The following is an 18550-nucleotide window of genomic DNA, read 5'->3' on the forward strand; positions in this document are numbered from 1 at the left end:
CCCAGGCGGCCCCACACGCTGGGGAGGGGGCGCCCCGCGGGCCGGGGGCGGACGGCGCTCTCCGCGGGGGGCGGGGCGGCTCCCACCTGCCCGCGCGCCGCCGGGGCGGCCCCGCGCTCCCGCCCCCGCCCCTCCCCCACGCGCTGCCCCCGCCCCTCCCTCGCCCGCTCCCTCCCGCCCTCCCTCCTGCGGGGCTCCGGCGGCAGCGGCGGCGGCGACGGCGCTCGGCGCGGGCAGGTCCTCCTGCTGCCCTGTCCCATTTGTTGCCGGATCTGGCTCGGGGCGGCCGCGACGCGCGGAGCTCCGGAGAGCCAGGCGGGGCAGCCCCGCAGCCACGACGGAGCAGCCGCGGGACTGGCCGCCCCGCGCCCCCTTCGCCGCCGTGCCCTTCCCCGGCGCGCTCACTCCCTTCTCGGGATGGGATTGTAGCGGCGGCGCGGATTCGGCGGGGATCGCGGCGGAGGCGACGGCGGCGGCCGAGCGGGGCTCCATGTTTTCCCCCGGCCAGGAGGAGCACTGCGCCCCCAATAAGGAGCCGGTGAAATACGGGGAGCTGGTGGTACTGGGGTGAGTGCTGCGATCTCCGGCCCGGGGCAGCGGGGCGGGTGGCGGGCGACCGCATCCTTGAGCGGGGCCGGGGGAGGGCTTGGGCAAGCGCTGGGGACCGCTGGGCGCTCCGGGGGGCGGGAGGGCCCGGACGGCGACCGCGGGGGCCGTTGCCCCTATCAGCGCGCGCGCGGGGCGTTGCGGCTGGCGCCGGGCTGCGCTGTCCGCGCGGAGGACTCGGCCGAGGAAGTGGCGGCGGAGACTCGGGCGACCCTGCGGGGCGCAGCGCTCGGGCACTGAGTCCGCACCGTACCGCGGGGGGCAGGGGCTCGACTTCTCGTGCCGGGTCCGGACGGCGCCCAGGCCGGGGAGGGCGGGTAGGACCCCGGGGTGAGGCGCCGCCGTAACGGACATCTCGCGGGGTGGCTTCCCGAAGCCAAGAGACTGGCCGAGCCCCGGGCGCCCCCCGACCCCCGCAGACCCCGGGCCCGGGTCTTTAGAACTCCGAGCGCCGCGCTGTGGGCTCGGGCCGCCGCCGGCCGTGCGATCCGCGGGCTGTGCTTCGCGTACTGTTGCGATGACCGCCGCGGGCAGCCGCAGCCGGAGGGCAGTGAACTGTCTGTGACCCAGGCGGGCTGGCCGGCCCTTAGCTTCTCCCCGCCGGGAGCGTCCTGGAGGGAAGGGGCAGGGACGCGGCTGCGCTGGGCCTGGCACCGGTGCGCAGGCCGCATCCCCTCGGTTCCTCGGTTCCCGGCCACGCAGATGCCCCCCGGGCGGCGGGGTGCTCGCCAGCCTCGCCAGCCTCGCCCGCCACGGCTCCCTCTCCGCTGGTGAAAACCACATTTTGAAGATAGTAATTATCTACAATCGTTAAACGGCAGCAATTAGAGACTTCATCTACTTCCTGAGTTTCCTTGTGACATTTCTATTGTTTACCCTTAATAAGCCGGGAGAGAGGCTTCGCGGGATTAGAGCAGGATAAAGTGGGCAGTGAAAGGGGAGTGGAAGGGGGAGGGGGAAAGTGCAGGAAACTGGGGGAAGGAGCAACTTGGGTTTAGTGTTGGAGGAGAAAGGATTATTTTTTCCTTTGGACGGTCGCTTCGGGGAACCCGCGCTTTTGTCCTTCTGTGTTGAAAGACCTGTATTCAGATCATCGTTGGTGCTGATAGGTGGGTTTAGCACACACAGGAGGAGTCACGGGTATGGAAGAACTCAGGGAACTTTGATAAACGTGTTTTGATAACTGAGTACCTTAAAGTAACTGCCGACTTAAAAATAATTTTAAAGAGAGTTTTTAAGAGAAGCTTCTAGACACAGTCTAACTCAAAGTTTCCTAGGCTTCCTCACCTTGTTGCTAGTGTGTTAAGTACGATAGTATTGGAAATCTCCTCACTTATTTTGAAGCTGTTTGCAGACAAGCGTTTGTCTCACCTGCATCTTAATTGCACTTAAAAGACAAATGTCAGGGTTCTCTGGAAGGAGGGAGGAATGACAGGAAAAAAGCCACAGTTTATTTAGTCTGTCTTATGTAGCTTCAGCCCAACCTAATTTTGTGGAGTTTGGTTTTGTTTGTGTGGCTGGCTTCAAAGTATGTTTAACACTGTGAACTTGACACGGAACTGTAACTAATGCCAGAACTTTATCTCATTATTTCCTTTTCAGGAAATCATTGTTGAGATGTTTCAGAAAAGCAGTGGGTGAGTGGGCCTGGAGAGGTTTTGTGTTCATAGCTGGAAGTGCAGGGCATTCCAAAGCCACAGAAAGGATTTATACCCTGGATTGTCCTCGCATCATGGGCTTACTTCTCAGGAGGCTGTGGAAATGCATTGCCAATTGGCATGTGCTCTGCCCTTGCTAATGACATAGTTGGCACTTACCTAATATTTTGAGCCAGACACTCAGCAGTTATTCATGCACCCACTATGTGCCAGCACTGTTCAGGCATTGGGGATCCAGCAGAGAACAAGGACCTTTCATTTCCATGTGGAGTGACATGCATAAACAGAAATGTGTAAACAAATGGATAACAAATGACAATTTCAGGTGTTGCCACGTTCTAAACAGAAGTCGGTAAACTTAAAGAATGACTGCTTTAGGTGGGTATTGCTTTGCTCAGCTAGCAGGTCAGGGAAGTTCTCTCTGAAGAAGTGAAATGTGAGTAGAGGATGCTAGTCTGGGTTTTGAATACTTGGATTGTAGTCTTTTTTTTTTGAGAGTAGGTTTCTGACTCTAGCAGTGTTGAACACATTGAAAGTGCGGTGAAATAGTAGATATATTTTTAAAGACATCCTTTTTAATTCATATCCCACTCTTAGGACTTGAGACAGTGCCTTCCCTCTTAAAAGAATAACATTTAAATAAAAATTAATATCAACTTTGCATGTCTGGTCCTCTGGGACATAAATATTGGTAAATACAGAATTTCTAGTACATTTTCTTACTGATGAAATTATTCTTGAGGTCTAAAAATGCCCAGTGTTTCATACTGATAGAAGCTTTTGTTTGTAAAATATAATGCTTTTTTAAAAAGTTGTTGTATGACTCCTTTTTGTTCTGTTTTGAATTTCATGGTAAAACATTACTAGGAAATCCTGGAAAGCAGACTGAAGAGCTGATAGATGTCTATATTCATGTACAGAATACTTCTACATCTTTTCTTTTGTTACACAGTATTATTAAGAGAATGCCACGTAGTAAGGATTTTAGTGGGCTCATCACTTTCTGGGGCAGATTGGTGGAATTTAATTATTTCATGATTCCAACCAGTTGTTGTATCATAGCCACAACTCTTTGTTGTGCCAAAGATAGAGAAAAATGATGGGTCTAGCTATCAGATCTTTTTTGCTATTAATTTTAAACTTGGCTAACATTTTAAAGTTGGGGAAGTTGCTTAGGATTTGAGAGGCAGTTCAGTGTAGTCGGAAGAGCATGAATTTTATAGTTAGGAGACCTGGATTTAAGTCCTGCTCTCTTGTCTGCTGGCTTTATGATTTTGGCTTGGTTCTTCCTCCTCTCTCTGTTTCTTTAGCAATGACAAAATATGATTAGATTAGGCAGTCTTCAAGGGCCCTTCCTGGTCTGTGCTCTGTAATTCTGTTCATTGACACAAATGTGGAAAACGTATAGTTAAGTAACATATTCTAAGTACCCTGACATTTGTTGATATTGTGTTTTCTTAAAGTGACGGTACTAAAATTCAAACAGGAACACATCCTATGTTTTAATAACAGAAAAGACCAATGCTATGATTGCTTTTTATGAAGTAGACATGCACAAAACAGACTTTTAAAGTTGTAATGGTATACATAGATTTGACTCATTGGTGTTAGGTTGTACATGAGAGTATTCAAATTGGATAAAACTTTCTGTTCCAAGTTTAAGAAAGATCATTGCCTTTCTTATTTTGAAATTAAGTTAATTAGGCTAAAATAACCAACATAAGAAGGAGATAATCTGATGATTTAGGACTGTGAGGGGCCTAAGAGGTCCGGGTACATGTCCAGCCCTTGTATTTTATCCATGAAGAAACAGGCTCCTGGAAGGAAGGAGATTTGTTCAAGTTCATAGTTGACTTGGGCTGAGCTGTGTCACTCTACTCTGGGTTCACTGTTTCCCCGCCTTAGGGCAGATCCCACAGTGCTGTCAGTTCTTCAAAGCACCCTTTCCAGATCCATTTTGAAGCATGTGGCTCCCTGGCTGACTAATGGCCCCTCATGGTTTTTAGAGAGGTGTTGCTTACTCTCTTAGTTTCTCTCACCTCACAGTTGAATGGATAATACATTTTGTAAGGCTTTATTTTTCATCTGATGCTTTCACAAAACCTATTTTTATTGGCTCTCTTGAGCAAGCGTTCTCAACGTAGGGTCCACAGATAGAATTCATAAAGTTCTTGAAGTTGGATGTGGAAATAAAATGCCCCTTTGTTTTCATGATACTCAAACTGCAGTTTAGCTTTTAACTCAATTATACGTGGAGACAACAGAAAGACCGGCTAGATTTGTTATTTAATGCATTAATACAGAAGTACATGTATGATTGTATCCCAGTTTAAGACTATTTTGATAATTAAGTATAACTAATTTCGTTTGTAATGCTTTGTATTTCATTTTATGTGTTTAAAAACATTTGTCTGAGAAGGGGTCAGTAAGCTTAACTAGACTGCCAACGGGATTCTTGGCACAAAAACAGGTTAAGAATCTCTACAAATGAGGGCTTACAAATATGACTGAGAAATGAAGTATCTTAGTGAAAGTTGATAAAGCTCTACGAAAGGGGGTAGGTACCTGCCTTTTTCACTTGGGTGATGCAGCATTCTATTGGGTAAGACAAAGAGTACTAATGCTTGTAGAGTTTATGGTCTTTATTTTTTTTTTTTAAAAAAGTGGCTTCCAATTTCTGTGTTTTTTTTTGGTAGTTGTTGTTGTAACCTTGGCACTTTGCCTTAGCTATCCCTCCTTTTGGTAGTAATAAGAAACCTTAAAATATACCCTAACACTTTTTTTTCTTGTCCTCCACTCTAATTTGGATCCAGAGACATCAAACACTAGTATCTTTTGTAGACTAAAAGGTCTCTCAACTTTTTTTTTTTTAATTTTATAAAATAAAATCTTTAGTGTCAGTCTGCATGTGGGGTGATCTGAAGAACTCAGATCTGTTTGTGTAGATGGAGTGTCTAATTCTGTAGGCTATTAAGGGTTATGATGTTACTGGCTTTGGGTTGCTATATTTTCCTTTACTAACTTTAGCCTTGTTTGGAGTATGTGGTTGTCTGTGTCACTTTGTGGTTTCTAGTCTGGCTTTCTGAGATTTATTTGTTTCTCTCTTTAACACACCAAGACTTGAAACGTTCGTTAGGACTTTTCATTTTTGGTTGTATTTCATCATGTGATCAGTATTTAAGGTTGCTTTGTATTATATAAACAAAAATAAAACTAGCTTGATTCAGGTTTTAGTAATTTTATGAAACATTTTATCCAAAGTATTTATGTACAAAAGATCAAAACAAAACAAAAAAGTAGCAGTTGCTGTATTTGAGGGAGACCAATATTGTCACGTTGGAGCACTTGTTTTATATCTGCTGTGCCGGGGGTGCAGTGTGGCCTCCTGAAGTAAGTACGTGGGGCTTTTGGCTTTTGAATCGAGACAGCAGCAACTTGGTGGGCCTCATTGGTGTGGGAGAAAAATAACTGTGAAAAGGAATTTCTAACGTCTTTCAGTTTAATTAAAGGTTTCTCCTGGGCTGTGCAGAAATCTATTTAATAGAAAGAAAACTGGAGGTTAAAATAATTTAGTTATTGGTTCCTAACTGAGCTTATTGTTACCCTTCATCTTCTGGAAAATAAAATAATAAGCGCTGAAAGTGCTTCATATTTCATAACTTTGTCTAAATCATCTGTTTTCGACTGCTTTCTGAGCTACCTCATGTGTGATGATCAGTGTTGAGGTACGTGGCCAGTAATTTATGACAAGTAATAAAGTGTGGACCTTTTAAATGATTCAGAGATGTCCTGTTAATAATGCCATTTTTCACTCACTTGTATTCTGATATTTTTTCTCAAGTGGGAGAGAAAGGGGTGGAGTCACATCAGGCAAGCCAGAAATTTATTCATTCAGCAAATATTTATTGGACGTCTACTCTTTCAGGCATGGGAATACAGCTAGGATAAGGCAGACATGTTCCTTGCCCTGGTGAATTGCTGTCTTATTCTTGCCACAGCCTCTTAGTGAACAACCATTACTGACATACAGTTCATTTATTCCCCAAATATTTGAGCATCTGCCACGTGTCGGATGCTGTGCACTGCACTAAGGCACCCACAGGTAAACAAGACGGACATGGTCCCTGCTGCCTCGGAGCTTATAGCCTAGTCAGGAGATCAAAAGGCTGTAATGGCCGGTACATTAGCAGGGTCCCCTATCCCCATGCCAGGTTGAAAAGGGGATGGTCATGATGGAGGTGAGAGGGAAAGAGTGCCCTAGGAAGGGGTATACAGAATATTCCGAGGCCAAGAGGGGCATGGCTCCTTTGAGGAACAGAGAAAATCCCCACAGGTCTAGAAAAGAGTGGTTGCGTGAAATAGTGTGAGAGATGAGGTTGGGAGACAGATCACAAAGGGGTTATAAATTATTGGGAGGGTTTTGGACTTTATGCTAAGGGCACAGGAGACTTGCAGGGTTTTCAGGTGTGAGATGGGAGTGGAGAAAGCCCTCTAGTGGAGATGGAAGAGAAACTGAGGCTGGAGCCCAACAAGGCAACGAGAGAATGAGATGTGAGCCATGGGACAGCTTTTTTGCTTCCACTTCCTGGTTCCTGTCCCTCTTGAGATCTAGTTGCATCCCTTGCCCTGAGTTCCATGTGATTGGCCATTTATTTAGTGACTCAGAAAGTATGACTGAGGACCAGCACTGCTCCCAGCCCAGGATACGCCAGCGAATAAGACAGACAACCTCCCTGCCTCCCCACGTGGAGCTTACCTTTCCGTGGGAGAGAGGAGTCAGCACCAGGTAGATAAATAAATGGAATTTCAAAGAGTGTCCTGGGGAAAATAAAGCAGGATAATGGGGAAAGAGTGATTGGGTGGACGAGGAGGGGAGTTAGCAGGGCAAAGTGCTAGGGATGAGGTAGTGGGGGCCCTTTTAGACAGAATAATCAGGAAAAGCTTTTCTGAGAAAATGATCCTATGTCTTTTAGGAGCCTCCACCTTTTTCACTTTTTATTTACTTTTTTCTGCTGAAGCCACCTGGTATATAAGCAGCTCACCAAAGAGAAAATAGAAGTATAAACAAAAATAAAGACAGATATTTAATGTCCCTAGACACAAATATGGTTCAAAGTCCACTGTGCTGCTTGCCATGTGCCCAGAGTGGTAATTGCATTCCACCAGAGTTCATTGAAACTGATCTTCCCTCGAAGTTTGCCTCTTAAGGGCATAGACCCGAACTTCCACCCCCACTCCACCCTCTTGGATGCTGAGCCCACCTTTCTGGTGCACAGTAGGCACTCACGGAGCATCTTGAAGGACTGAGTTTCTGTGACACACCCCAGTGCCCCACTTGGCATGGCTCAGTGAGTGTTTCGTGATTTGGAAGGAACACTCCGATTCTGTAGCACAGCTGCAGTTTTGTAAACAATCTTACTAACCTTTAGGGCCCAAGTGAAAGGCTCCCTGAGAAATTAAGCATGTACTTTACTGACATCAGATATCCCAGTTTCAACTTTTGTTTATTTTTCTTTTTGTCAGTCACCTAGCAGTTGTGTTGTCACCTGCAAAAAGTCCTGCCTTGAAGGGAAGCAGGCCATCTGTTCTGATCCCACCAGCTGCTCTGTGCTGCATTGCAGTGTGCCACGGTGATGGTGGCGTTGAAAGGCTGTGGTCATTAATGCCTGTTAATGATGGTTGGAAATACTGTGGCACACAAGCTCTTGGATGACAGACCTAATAAATATGCATTAGGGGCATTTTCAGCGGCAGGTTTAAGGCTATTGCGAGTCATTCTCGATGGAGGTTTTCTTTCCAGCCATCCACTCTCAAACACTTAACTCTACTTATTCTCTGCTTTTCTGCTCATGCAGAATCTGTTCTCAGCATAAGAAATCATTATTTCAAGCTTTGTACTTCCATTCTAATTAGTACTGGTTTAACAGAATCCAACTAAAGCAGGCAGTTCTGTGTTTGGCTTCTAGGCTATTGATATAAAACGGCTGATTACTATTACTAAGGGCCTTAGAGGACCTCGGTGTCCCCCCTTCCCATCTCACGCTTCCTGCTCCCCCACTATAGAACACTCCAATTATAACCAGAACTCATGATGGGGGTGCAATTAGGTTTTTCTGGAGCGATTGATTGATTACTTTGAGGAAAAGCCTTTTTTGCGAAAGGACCATAGACAAAGGGGAGTGTGCTTTCACACCAGATCCCAGAAAATTATTCTGACTAGATCCTTGCTGTAGTACGTAAGATTATGTTATGGTTGGGGCACTTTTATTATACTCTTTGTTAGAATTCAGGATGGAATCTGGCAAAAACTAGTATGAATTCATTGAGTTTTTGTAGAATTGTTTTTTGTTTTTTTTTAGATTATTGATTACTCTGATGAACACAGTTTTGCCTTTTGGATGAGTTATTCCAAACATTAAGTACTGTATGGTTTGAAAATCTTAGCCAACAAAAATATTTTTGGAATAACTTTATCATATGTAAGTCATCTGCAAGTTTCCTTGCATTCTTTAATCTCCATAATCAATATTATCTCCTGAAATTCATTGACAGCATGTCAGTTGCAGAATAGCCCAGCTTACTGAGAATTGTGCTTCTGGTAGACTCGAACATAAGCAGCTTTCACGCAGGACAACTAATGCATAACACAGGTTTTCAAGCTTTTAAAGGTCACGTGACATGAAATAATAGAACTAACAGACACTCAAGTAGGGGAGGTGATCTGTACTAGCACCCTGTAGGTACAGGGCGACGAAAGGACCCAAAGAATGTTTCAGCACTGCAGCTGGGTGTTTAAAGGACAGGGTGAAAAGCTCACTTAGATTGGCTGTACCTGTCTGTGACTGTTGGCAGTGAAAAGATAGTACCGTTCCTGAAATACTTTACGTGTCTCCTCCACACTATGGAGAACAATTCCATGCCAGGTCAGAAGCAAGGAGAGGCAGCAGATTGCTCGTGTGGTGCAGTTTGGGGTGGGCCGGTGTACTCTCTACAGAGAGAGACAGAGTGTGACAGCAGCCGCTGCGGCCAAGCACCTGCACAGTGCCCAGTACTCAGAGAGAGCCACAGGCGTAGAGTCCACCAGTTACTGCCTCCAAATTGAGCATTATCACCATTAAAAAAAAAAAAAAAAAATTCTTCTAGTAGCTAAAGTAAATATGACTTCTGAAATTTCCCCAAATTCTGTTTGGGGGATTTTTAGCATTTTCCATTTCTAATGAGGAGGACTGAGAAATGTAAAATCAAAATTTAGCAATGAAGTGAAAAAGAAATTTAAATGATTGAACTTCCAAATGATGTGTTTTGTAAATTTGTAGCTTTTATAATTTTGTAGTTTTTAAAGCTTAAAATTATACTAAGACTTTTGCGATACTATATATATGTATAGTACCTATGTAAATTTTATTGCATGTATGTTCTACATGTATATATTTAATTAAAAATGGGATCCACTGTACATGTAGAAATTAAGCACTATATAAACGTACACACTAAATATAAACCACTCAGTTTGTCAGATGATGCTGTCATTGTTGGTATTTGACAATGATAATTTCACATTAGAGGATTAGGGGTGTGGAACCCACAAAAGGAAATGTCCTCCAAGGGTGTACAATTTAATAGTAGGGTGGATGACTTAGGGACAAACTGTTAATTAAGGTGTAGAGGAGGGGTGGCTGGAGGGAGTTGTTACCCTGGGTGCCCTGTGTGCCAGGGTCTTTTAGATGTTTACATTATGGTTCCCAGGAATTCAGTTTTATTATTTGGGCGATGAGACTTCAGCTTAGTGACTTGTCCAAACTCTCTCCCCTGGTTTAGTTGCAGAGCCTGATCAGAAGGTCATCTGTGCGGCTCTCAAACTTGATTTCTTCCCACCAGGGTGAAGGTGAGCAGCATGTGTATTGCGAGAGATTGGGAGAAATTTTCTAGGGCAGGTCGCCTTTGAGCAGACTTTTGAAGGGTGACCTGGATTTTTTAGAGCAGTAACAATAAAGGCAGGAGATTTTGAAACTTTGAGGGATTTGGCTGGAGTCTGAAGTGCTTGGGGAAGGAGATGAAATTGGGAAGTCAGTAGTCAGCTAGTCAGCAGATAACTTGCACTAGGGATGTGGTGGGTACTGACTGACAGAGCAGCCCCTTGCCTTCATGGAGCTTATAGTCTATCAGGAAAGAAGGACTTTAAACAAAATAAACCCGGCAAGGTGCTACCAAGGAGAAGTACAGGGTTTTATGTGGCTGTATTATATGGTACCAAACTTGTTTTTGTGGGGAAGTAAGGATTCCGTGTTAGCTGAGATAGCGAGTAGGAGTTAGCCTAGTGTTAGTGGGGAGAGAGCAGAGTGGGAAGGCACTTTGAGAGGTTCGGAAGCTGAGAGACATCCAGTTGAGTTTGGAAATTAAGGGGCTGGATGGCCAGTGTGATGAAAGAAACTTGGAAGGAAGGGCTGCCCTGTGAAGACTGAGGCCTCCAGGAGTGGGAAGCCTTCTAACATTTCAAGGTGTTATTCCAGATTGTAGGTAGCAGGCACTGGTTAAGCTTTCTGAGTAGGGTAGTGGACTAATCCTTAGGACTTGGTCTTATTTGAAATGTCCAGATAGGCCTGTGTTTTCTCTTTTGTAGTTAGTTCATTTCCCTCCTACCTTTGTCTCTTTTCCCTTCCCAAGGGACAGTTGCTCATGATGGGTGTAGCCCAGCTCTGCGTGATGGTGATAGTGGCATAAAGTGATCACTTGGGAACTCAGTTTGTTTTGGAAACTTGTGCTGGAATTGATGAATGTTTCTGGGCTGGACCCCACCAGCAGAGCTGTTAGTGATCAACTGCCCTCCAGAGCCTTGCGTTCCCTGAAGGTCCAAGTGTTGGGGTCCCGTGTACATTGTTTGCAGGCCCTCCTCTCCCTGTGTCTGTAGACGCTGAGTGTGCACAGTGGCTGGTGGCTCACCCATGGGAGCAGTGCCAGCTGCTCTTCCTGCAGGCTGTTATTTCAGTCTAGGGGGAGGGGGCTTGTCCAAGGTCTTGGACGTCAGCTGCCTCTTGCTAACCTGTGGCAGCAGTGGTGTGGGATGAGGGGACTGGCATTTTACCTGCAGACCAGCCCCTCCACTGATGTAATTGATCTTGTTGCTGGAGAAAAGAGCGGAGCAAATTTCTGTCCTTGCAGTGTTTGCAGCAGGCAGGTGGATCTCGGACCCACTCGGTGGGCTGCCCTGTGCATGTGCCCTGCTTGGCCTTGGTCAGGACCTGCAGTTAAAATCCATCATTAAAGAGGAAGCATTAGGATTGGAGCCTTTTTGTTTTGTTTCTGCAGAGTTGAGGAAATTCCAGCTAGACTGTTGCTCCTTAGTGGCCGGGTTCTTCCTTTCCTTGGGGGAGGTGCCCAGAGGGCTGGCTCATGGGTCAGGATGATATCTTTCCTTTGTTGAGGCTGACTCTTAGCCCCATCCTGTGTAAAGTGCTGCTTGTGCATGGCCTCTTTAAATTCTGACCAAGGGTACCATCACTTATTTTATAGATGAGGAAACTGAGTCATGGTGCTTGACAAGCTTGTGCAGGGTCACATGCGACGGAGTTTTGATTCGAACCTAGTCCTTGACTCCAAGTTGTTCTTAAATCCTGCACTTACTGTATGTGTTCAAAAGCAGTTTTGTATGTTATTTTTTAACCAAACCCTTGCCATACTGGATATTCTCATTGAACACAGTGACACAAAACTTCACTCATTCACTGAAGTTACCAGTGAGGTTAAATGCTTTTTTCCTTATGCTTACAACTTACGTTAACTTTTTTGGGAAGTTGCCCACATACTTACTGTGCACGTATTGTGCTCCTAGTGTATTTTCAGAAAAGTAAATACATAATTTATAGGAAATAAAAACAAATCCTCATCATATTTGCATTCTTGTTTACCTGAATATATTATAATATATATAATTGTGTAATATATTGAATTAATGCTTCAAGGAGGACCTGCCTTTATCATCCAAAATAATTCAAAGTTCATTTCTCTAGGTTTCTAGGCAATCCATTGAGTTATTCTTCCTTCCTCCAGTAAAGCTCTCTAATCTCATTAGCTGTGGCATGCACCCTAGAAATCTTTCTTTTCTTTTGCTGTTTTTGATGATGATTTAGACTAGCATTTGTATTTTGTTTATAGTTTGGAAAAGGGGCTTCAAGTACTTTTCCTCTCTGGTAGAGGTCTGTTTTTGCCTGGATACTAATGTTACTGCATGTTGATTTTTCCTTTCTTGTCTCTTGATCTTCCTGTTAGTATTGATTAAGGGAAAAGACCTTCGCAGCTTCTGTCTCCTCACTGGTAGTGTACTTGGTACAACTTGTTTTAGCAGGGGCACCAGTTTAGCTAATCCAAAAAGCACAGGCCAACGGCAGTCCAGGAAAAGTGCCTTTTATTTGCTTATTGTGAGTGTTAACTTAGACCAGATGCTGAGACTTTGATGAAACTCAGTTGACTTCGACCCTTCTGAGAGCTGCATAGCTTTATGCTGTGCAATCTCACCCTTTCTGTGAGGGCAGTTAAACCTTTTCAGTTACATAAGTGGTGAGGTGCCCATGACCCACGGTTTCTGAAAAACATTCTGAGCAAACAGGCATTCCGAGATATCTGATGGTAAAATACCAAAGGACAAATATAGCATCTTGATTAGCAATATTAGATGTTATATGGGGGGCAAAAGCAGAGACCTGGAAGCACTGCAGAGAAGTAATTCAATCAGATTCTGATAATGTAATAAACTATACAAGGGTGAAACTTGAGTAGTTTACACACACTAGAATGCCCTTCAATTGAATTAATTGTTCTACAATGGTTGTCTGCCTGTGCGCTACTGTTTTAAATATTAAAAAAGGCCGGGCGCGGTGGCTCACGCCTGTAATCCTAGCACTCTGGGAGGCTGAGGTGGGCAGATCGTTTGCGCTCAGGAGTTCGAGACCAGCCTGAGCAAGAGCGAGACCCCATCTCTACTAAAAATAGAAAGAAATTATATAGACAGCTAAAAATATATATAGAAAAAATTAGCCGGGCATGGTGGCACATGCCTGTAGTCCCAGCTACTTGGGAGGCTGAGACAGGAGGATCCCTTGAGCTCAGGAGTTTGAGGTTGCTGTGAGCTAGGCTGACACCACGGCACTCACTCTAGCCTGGGCAACAGAGTGAGACTCTGTCTCAAAAAAAAAAAAAAAAAGTACAACTCACATTTTCCCCATGTGGGAGTGAAAAGACCTAAATGTTCATCACCTTAGTAATTTGTATCCCCTCCTCCCCATTCCCTAAGCTCCCTCTCAACCCATCTCGTGACTGTGAAAGCTCATGTTTGGGGTTTATTGGTTGGAAATCCTGTCTGGGAAAAATAAAGCATATAGACTTTGTGTTGTACGAACAATAACACTGCTCCTCGATTGTGCCGAGTACAGTGGAGAGTTGCTTCCCTCTTTGCAGGTGGTGAGGAGGTCTGAGCAGAGGGACTGTCCCTTCGCTGAGTTCCCCTTGCTCCTGTACAATTTACTGACTGTAGGAGGTAATCAGAACTTCAGGTCCCTTGCACAGTGTGAGAGGCTCGTAAAGGGGCCCAAGCCCCTGCCACATGCCAGGTGCTCCATTACAACAGTCCTGGAGGAGGTGATGTCATGCCCATTGAACAAATGAGGAAAGCCAGTGCCCAGAGTGTCCCATATGCAGCTGCATAATCAGTAAAGGATCTGAAGTTCAGGAATTTGAATCCAGGTCTCAGATTCTAAAGCTCATGCCTATTGTACTTCTAGAGTCTGTGTGTACGTCTTATGCTTGTATCAGGGCTTTACAAGACTGGAGACATGGCGCGGAGGCTATATCCTTGTCAGTGGTAACTCTTGGTAGAGATCAGAGGGTGTAGGTCGGAATGTCTGAAGTTGTGATTGTACCAGTGGGGATGCTGGAGACTTCCCTGCTGGACCGGCCGCGATGGGGTGGATGGCTGTAGGCTGACAGCCCTGCGGGGGCCGCCCCCTGCCCACTGCTTGGTGGTTCTGCCTGTTTACATTTCCCTTTATGTTCCTCTCCTCCAGGCCCTCGGAAGGTCAGAGGATACCTGCCCCTCTTATTCCTGTTACCTCCGTGCAGATCAAATTCAGACAATAGAGCTCAGCTTCCTCAGGAGAAGGGCTTTCTGTAGCCCTTTAAGCTTAGTTTAAGTGAATCTTTCTCTGATCTAATTGGGTCTTTTTATCTACTTGAACACTCACCATGTTAGTTACCATAAATCACGCCCTCTTTGGTTTTGCTTGCGAAGTTATTTCACCTCAATTTTTCCTAGGTTAAGCCAGTCTTAAGTTATGTATCATAGATTCTTATAACTTTTAGATGTTAACACTAATCATTTGGCTTTTTGTCCACTGAAACATTTGTGAATGGGAATTGTTTTAAAGACAGACCATATATATTCTGATAATGTGGTATTAATTTAAAAAGTTGTATGCTAAATTTATATATAAAACATATTTATGAAAATTTTGGAAGAAAATAAAATTGGAAGAAAAATTTCTAAGGTTTCTGTATATTGTAACAGAATGTATAGAGGAGGGGAAACAGGGTTCTAGTCACTTTGAGATCTTTAGAAGATCTCTGAAAGACCAGTAGGTATGTGAAGGGCTTGGCTTCTGAAATAAGTCTCTTAGGGACTTAGAAGAAAGGACACTTTCAAGGACACTAAATTCTACACGTGTATTGCCCAGGCAAGCAAGCTCAGGATAACTTATTTCCCGCCCTTGGAGTCTTACCCCTGGGACCCCTGTTACATGTCCAAAGAACTTTCTTCATCTTCTGTGCTTTTGCAATGCAGTTCCCTCTGCCTGCTACATCCTGCTCACCTGTTAGGATTTGCTCAGGTGTCACTTCCCGCGTGTTGCCCTTCCTGACTCCTCCTCTTTTTTTCTCCAATCAGGAGCAAGATTTCTAGTAGGCTTCTGTGCCTAGTAAATGTCCCCTCCTTCCAGAGCCCCTTTAGGGGAGGGCTTGGGGCTCACCGAGCTGCACTCTCTCCCAGTATCTGTGCTGTTACGGAATGGATGAAAAAGTGCTACCCTGGAAATACAAGCATCATGTTAATAATAAAGATGGCTTCTACCTCCTTTGCTCTGCACCCTGCTCTAGTTGTTAAGAATGTATTATTTACTTTGAAGTAGGTATTTAGTTTATTTATATTTCTTTAATTAGCTTCCTGAAAGTATTCTGTTTGTGTCTTCCAAGGCATAAGGTAGATTGTAAAAGTCTTCAGCACATATAAACATAATGGGTGCTCATTGACAATTGACTGGTTTTGAAATGAGATGATGGTGAATTTTAAATTTTCCTTCTAAACTTTAAGAAAGAGAAAAAATTAAAGTGGATGAATATAGGGATGTGGCCTGAAGCTGACAGTTAATTCCAGCTTTTTGCTTTAAATTCTCTTTCTTGGTATGTAGTATTAAAAATCTCCTCAGAAAAATCAACAAGCCCAAACATATTTTGATAGTGATAAATCTTTATTTTTACTCAATATTAGTTGCTCTGGTTTCTTATCTTTTCACTCTGAATTCACAGGTAAGTATTCTTTCCATTATTTTTTCCTGATGCTTATCACATCTGACTTTGCATTTGTATGCATGCTGGTCTTATTTGTGTTTTCACTCTGCATCTTCTACTTTTCAACTCCTTTCCTTTGAACTTTGTGCTCATAATGTATATACCATATTTGCTGTTCTGCCAATTTTGATGTATTCTTTTTTCGTGTCCCTGCAGACATTCTTCTTGTTTGTTGACTTTTTCCCTCCCTCGTACTATGTTGAAGCAGAACAGCTGGGGTGCTCTGGAAGCCAACTTGAGTTTATTTTTTCCTTCCCTTTCCCTTTCCTTCTCTTTTCTTTTGTCTTAAGTCATTATGAGGAACCAGAGATCTTGTCATTAAACTATTTCCTTTTCCTAGAGAGAGTTTGTATAGCAGGGGAATGTAAGCCATTTTCCATCTCTGTTTTTCTTTTATTCTGTCGCCTGTCCCCCCAATCCAGTTTCCCATCCTGCCTTCAGTTTGTAGAATTCTCAAATGAATAATCATCTGTTGTCTCCATTCCCACTCTAGTTCTTGTAGGGACCATAATAGATAAGGAAATTTCTAAAATTCAGGTTGTTCGTGGGATTCTTAACGAATAAAAAGGGAAATGTGGTGATATTAAAAAATTCTGTGTACACATTGGAGAGCAGTGTGGTGGCATAATTTATCTGAATCAAAGTCCTTGGTCTTCGTGGTGTCCTGCACCCAACGCTGTATTCTGAGTGTGAGGCATCCACAGACACAGGTCTGGTTCTGTGAGCACGTGTGCTCCCTCAGTTTGGCCAGTGAGTAGGAGGAACTGGTCTGCTGCTCAGTGTGTACACAGATCTTTGGGAGTGAGCTGCAGTCCACATGATTTGTGAATAAGCTTTGATTGGATTATAAGAATATACTGTCTTATGGAGAGTATCTGGCTGATTATTTTTTGCCTTGTAGATCTTCTTTCTGGTATATAATTGGGCACATGTACTCAATAAAAAATGATTCAGAAATTGCAGATATTTTCCCAAAATGAAAAATAATGCTTAAGGACGGTAGCCCAGATATTTTGGGGTAATGTTGGTGGTCGATAAGTCAGTTTATTACTGGAGATCTCTCTAAAGTGAGATGTCTTTAAGAGCTGACATTTTTAGCTTTCTGTTGTAAATGCATTAGCAACACGTTGACTATTACTAAATTGAAAGCGGCCTTTATTTTTCTGATAGGATATATTTCAAAATCTGGAACTCTTGTTCCTTCTGGAGCAAAACTGAGTAAAAAAAAAAGAGTAAGACTAACAATATAATGTGCTGCATATTCTGCTCTCTAAGAAGGTTTAACTGCGTAGGTAGCAGCCTTGGCTTTGTGTAGTGAAGAGCTCAGATAACTGGAACGTTGCAGGAGTGGCGTGCTTGTGGATCATTGGAGTTTTAGGGTGACTGATGGTTAAGCAGAAATCTGTGTAGAGGACTGTTTAAAACAAAATTGCAGCTTATGATTCTGATTTCTCAAATCCAACATATGGAGTCTACTTGTATCTTTCTGTGATGGGTGAGGCTTCCTCGTTGATCCTTTTGAACATTAGAGGTCATTGAATAACAATAACACTGTACATTCAAAAGAAGTAGAAAACTGGTACCCAAGGGAATTCTCTGAAAATCCTATTCAAATATTTCTATAACTAAAATTAAAAAATAAAAATCAAATGTTAAAGGTAATTTAGCTCCCTATAAAGGCAGATTGTAGGGAAGGCATTTCTGTTGGTCCAGGGTTCCTCTGGTTCACTTAGATTCTGCATATTTGAGTTTTTTCATTGTCTCCAAGGAGGTGTGGTGGAGTGTTGAGGTCCACAGTGTCCCTTAGTCATGCCCAGAGGCTCTGGATTTAGATAGTGTGGCAACAAAATAAACATGTCCTCTTCGTGCATCTGTGCAGCATGTAATTTAGAAACATCACTCCTAACTGCCAGATTATATTTTTAACCTTTTAAACTGGCACTTTCTTGTAATGCTTTGGGCTGTTGAAAATGAGATTATGTCAGGGTTTGAACTGAGGAGAACTGGGCCCAGAAAGCAAGCTGGAGATGTCATATGTGAAATATCACTCTCCAGAGCTGTTCAGTTAGAGGGATGTCTTTTGTTTATATAAGAATAAAAATAATAATTGACTACTTTAGCTCACTGACCTTGGTCATTGTTATATCCTCTGATGTAATGTATTTAGTGTAATTTATTGAGTGCCAGGACTTTTAATTGATGTATAAAGCACGGAATTTATGTGGGACTCCTGCCAGTGGCCTCACTCTAAAGTTGAGTATGTGTCTTTCTTCTCTTCTTTCTTTTTCTCCTTCTTCCCTCCTGTTCCTCTCTCTTTCCCTCTCCCTCCTACTCTTCTTCTCATGTGCACTCTAAGATCATTCCTTTCCAGGTAGACCTTGGCAGTTTGTGTTTGGCAACAACTTCTAGGAGTCTTATATGGAGAAAAACCCACCAATATAGAATTAGTCTGTTTTTCAGTTCCCCCTTGCAAAAGCACTTTGCACTTTCTTGCCTGCTGGATTGAGGTGACAGTATTATGCCCAGCTGGTGTCTGGTCCTACACTGACTGGACAGGTTTGTTTGGGTGAGTTTGTACCTACCCAGTAGAAATTCGTTTTGATTTACTTACTGCACAAGAGGTGACAACATCAAGTTTACAGCCAGGAGTCAGAGATGAGGTTTGAACCTCTTTC

At 43.9% G+C, this 18550-nt stretch overlaps 1 protein-coding gene across 1 annotated transcript in view; it reads left to right on the plus strand.

The window, feature by feature from the left end:
* Positions 1-490: 490 nt before the first annotated feature.
* The window catches only part of PELI2 (pellino E3 ubiquitin protein ligase family member 2), a 157362-nt gene continuing 139302 nt past the window's right edge, over positions 491-18550 (plus strand). Inside the window, exon 1 of the mRNA XM_069464974.1 lies at positions 491-567. Coding sequence (XP_069321075.1) covers positions 491-567 — 77 coding nt within the window. The remainder of the gene's footprint in view (positions 568-18550) is intronic.

Source organism: Eulemur rufifrons, chromosome 2 (assembly GCF_041146395.1).
Source record: "Eulemur rufifrons isolate Redbay chromosome 2, OSU_ERuf_1, whole genome shotgun sequence".
NCBI lineage: Eukaryota > Metazoa > Chordata > Mammalia > Primates > Lemuridae > Eulemur > Eulemur rufifrons.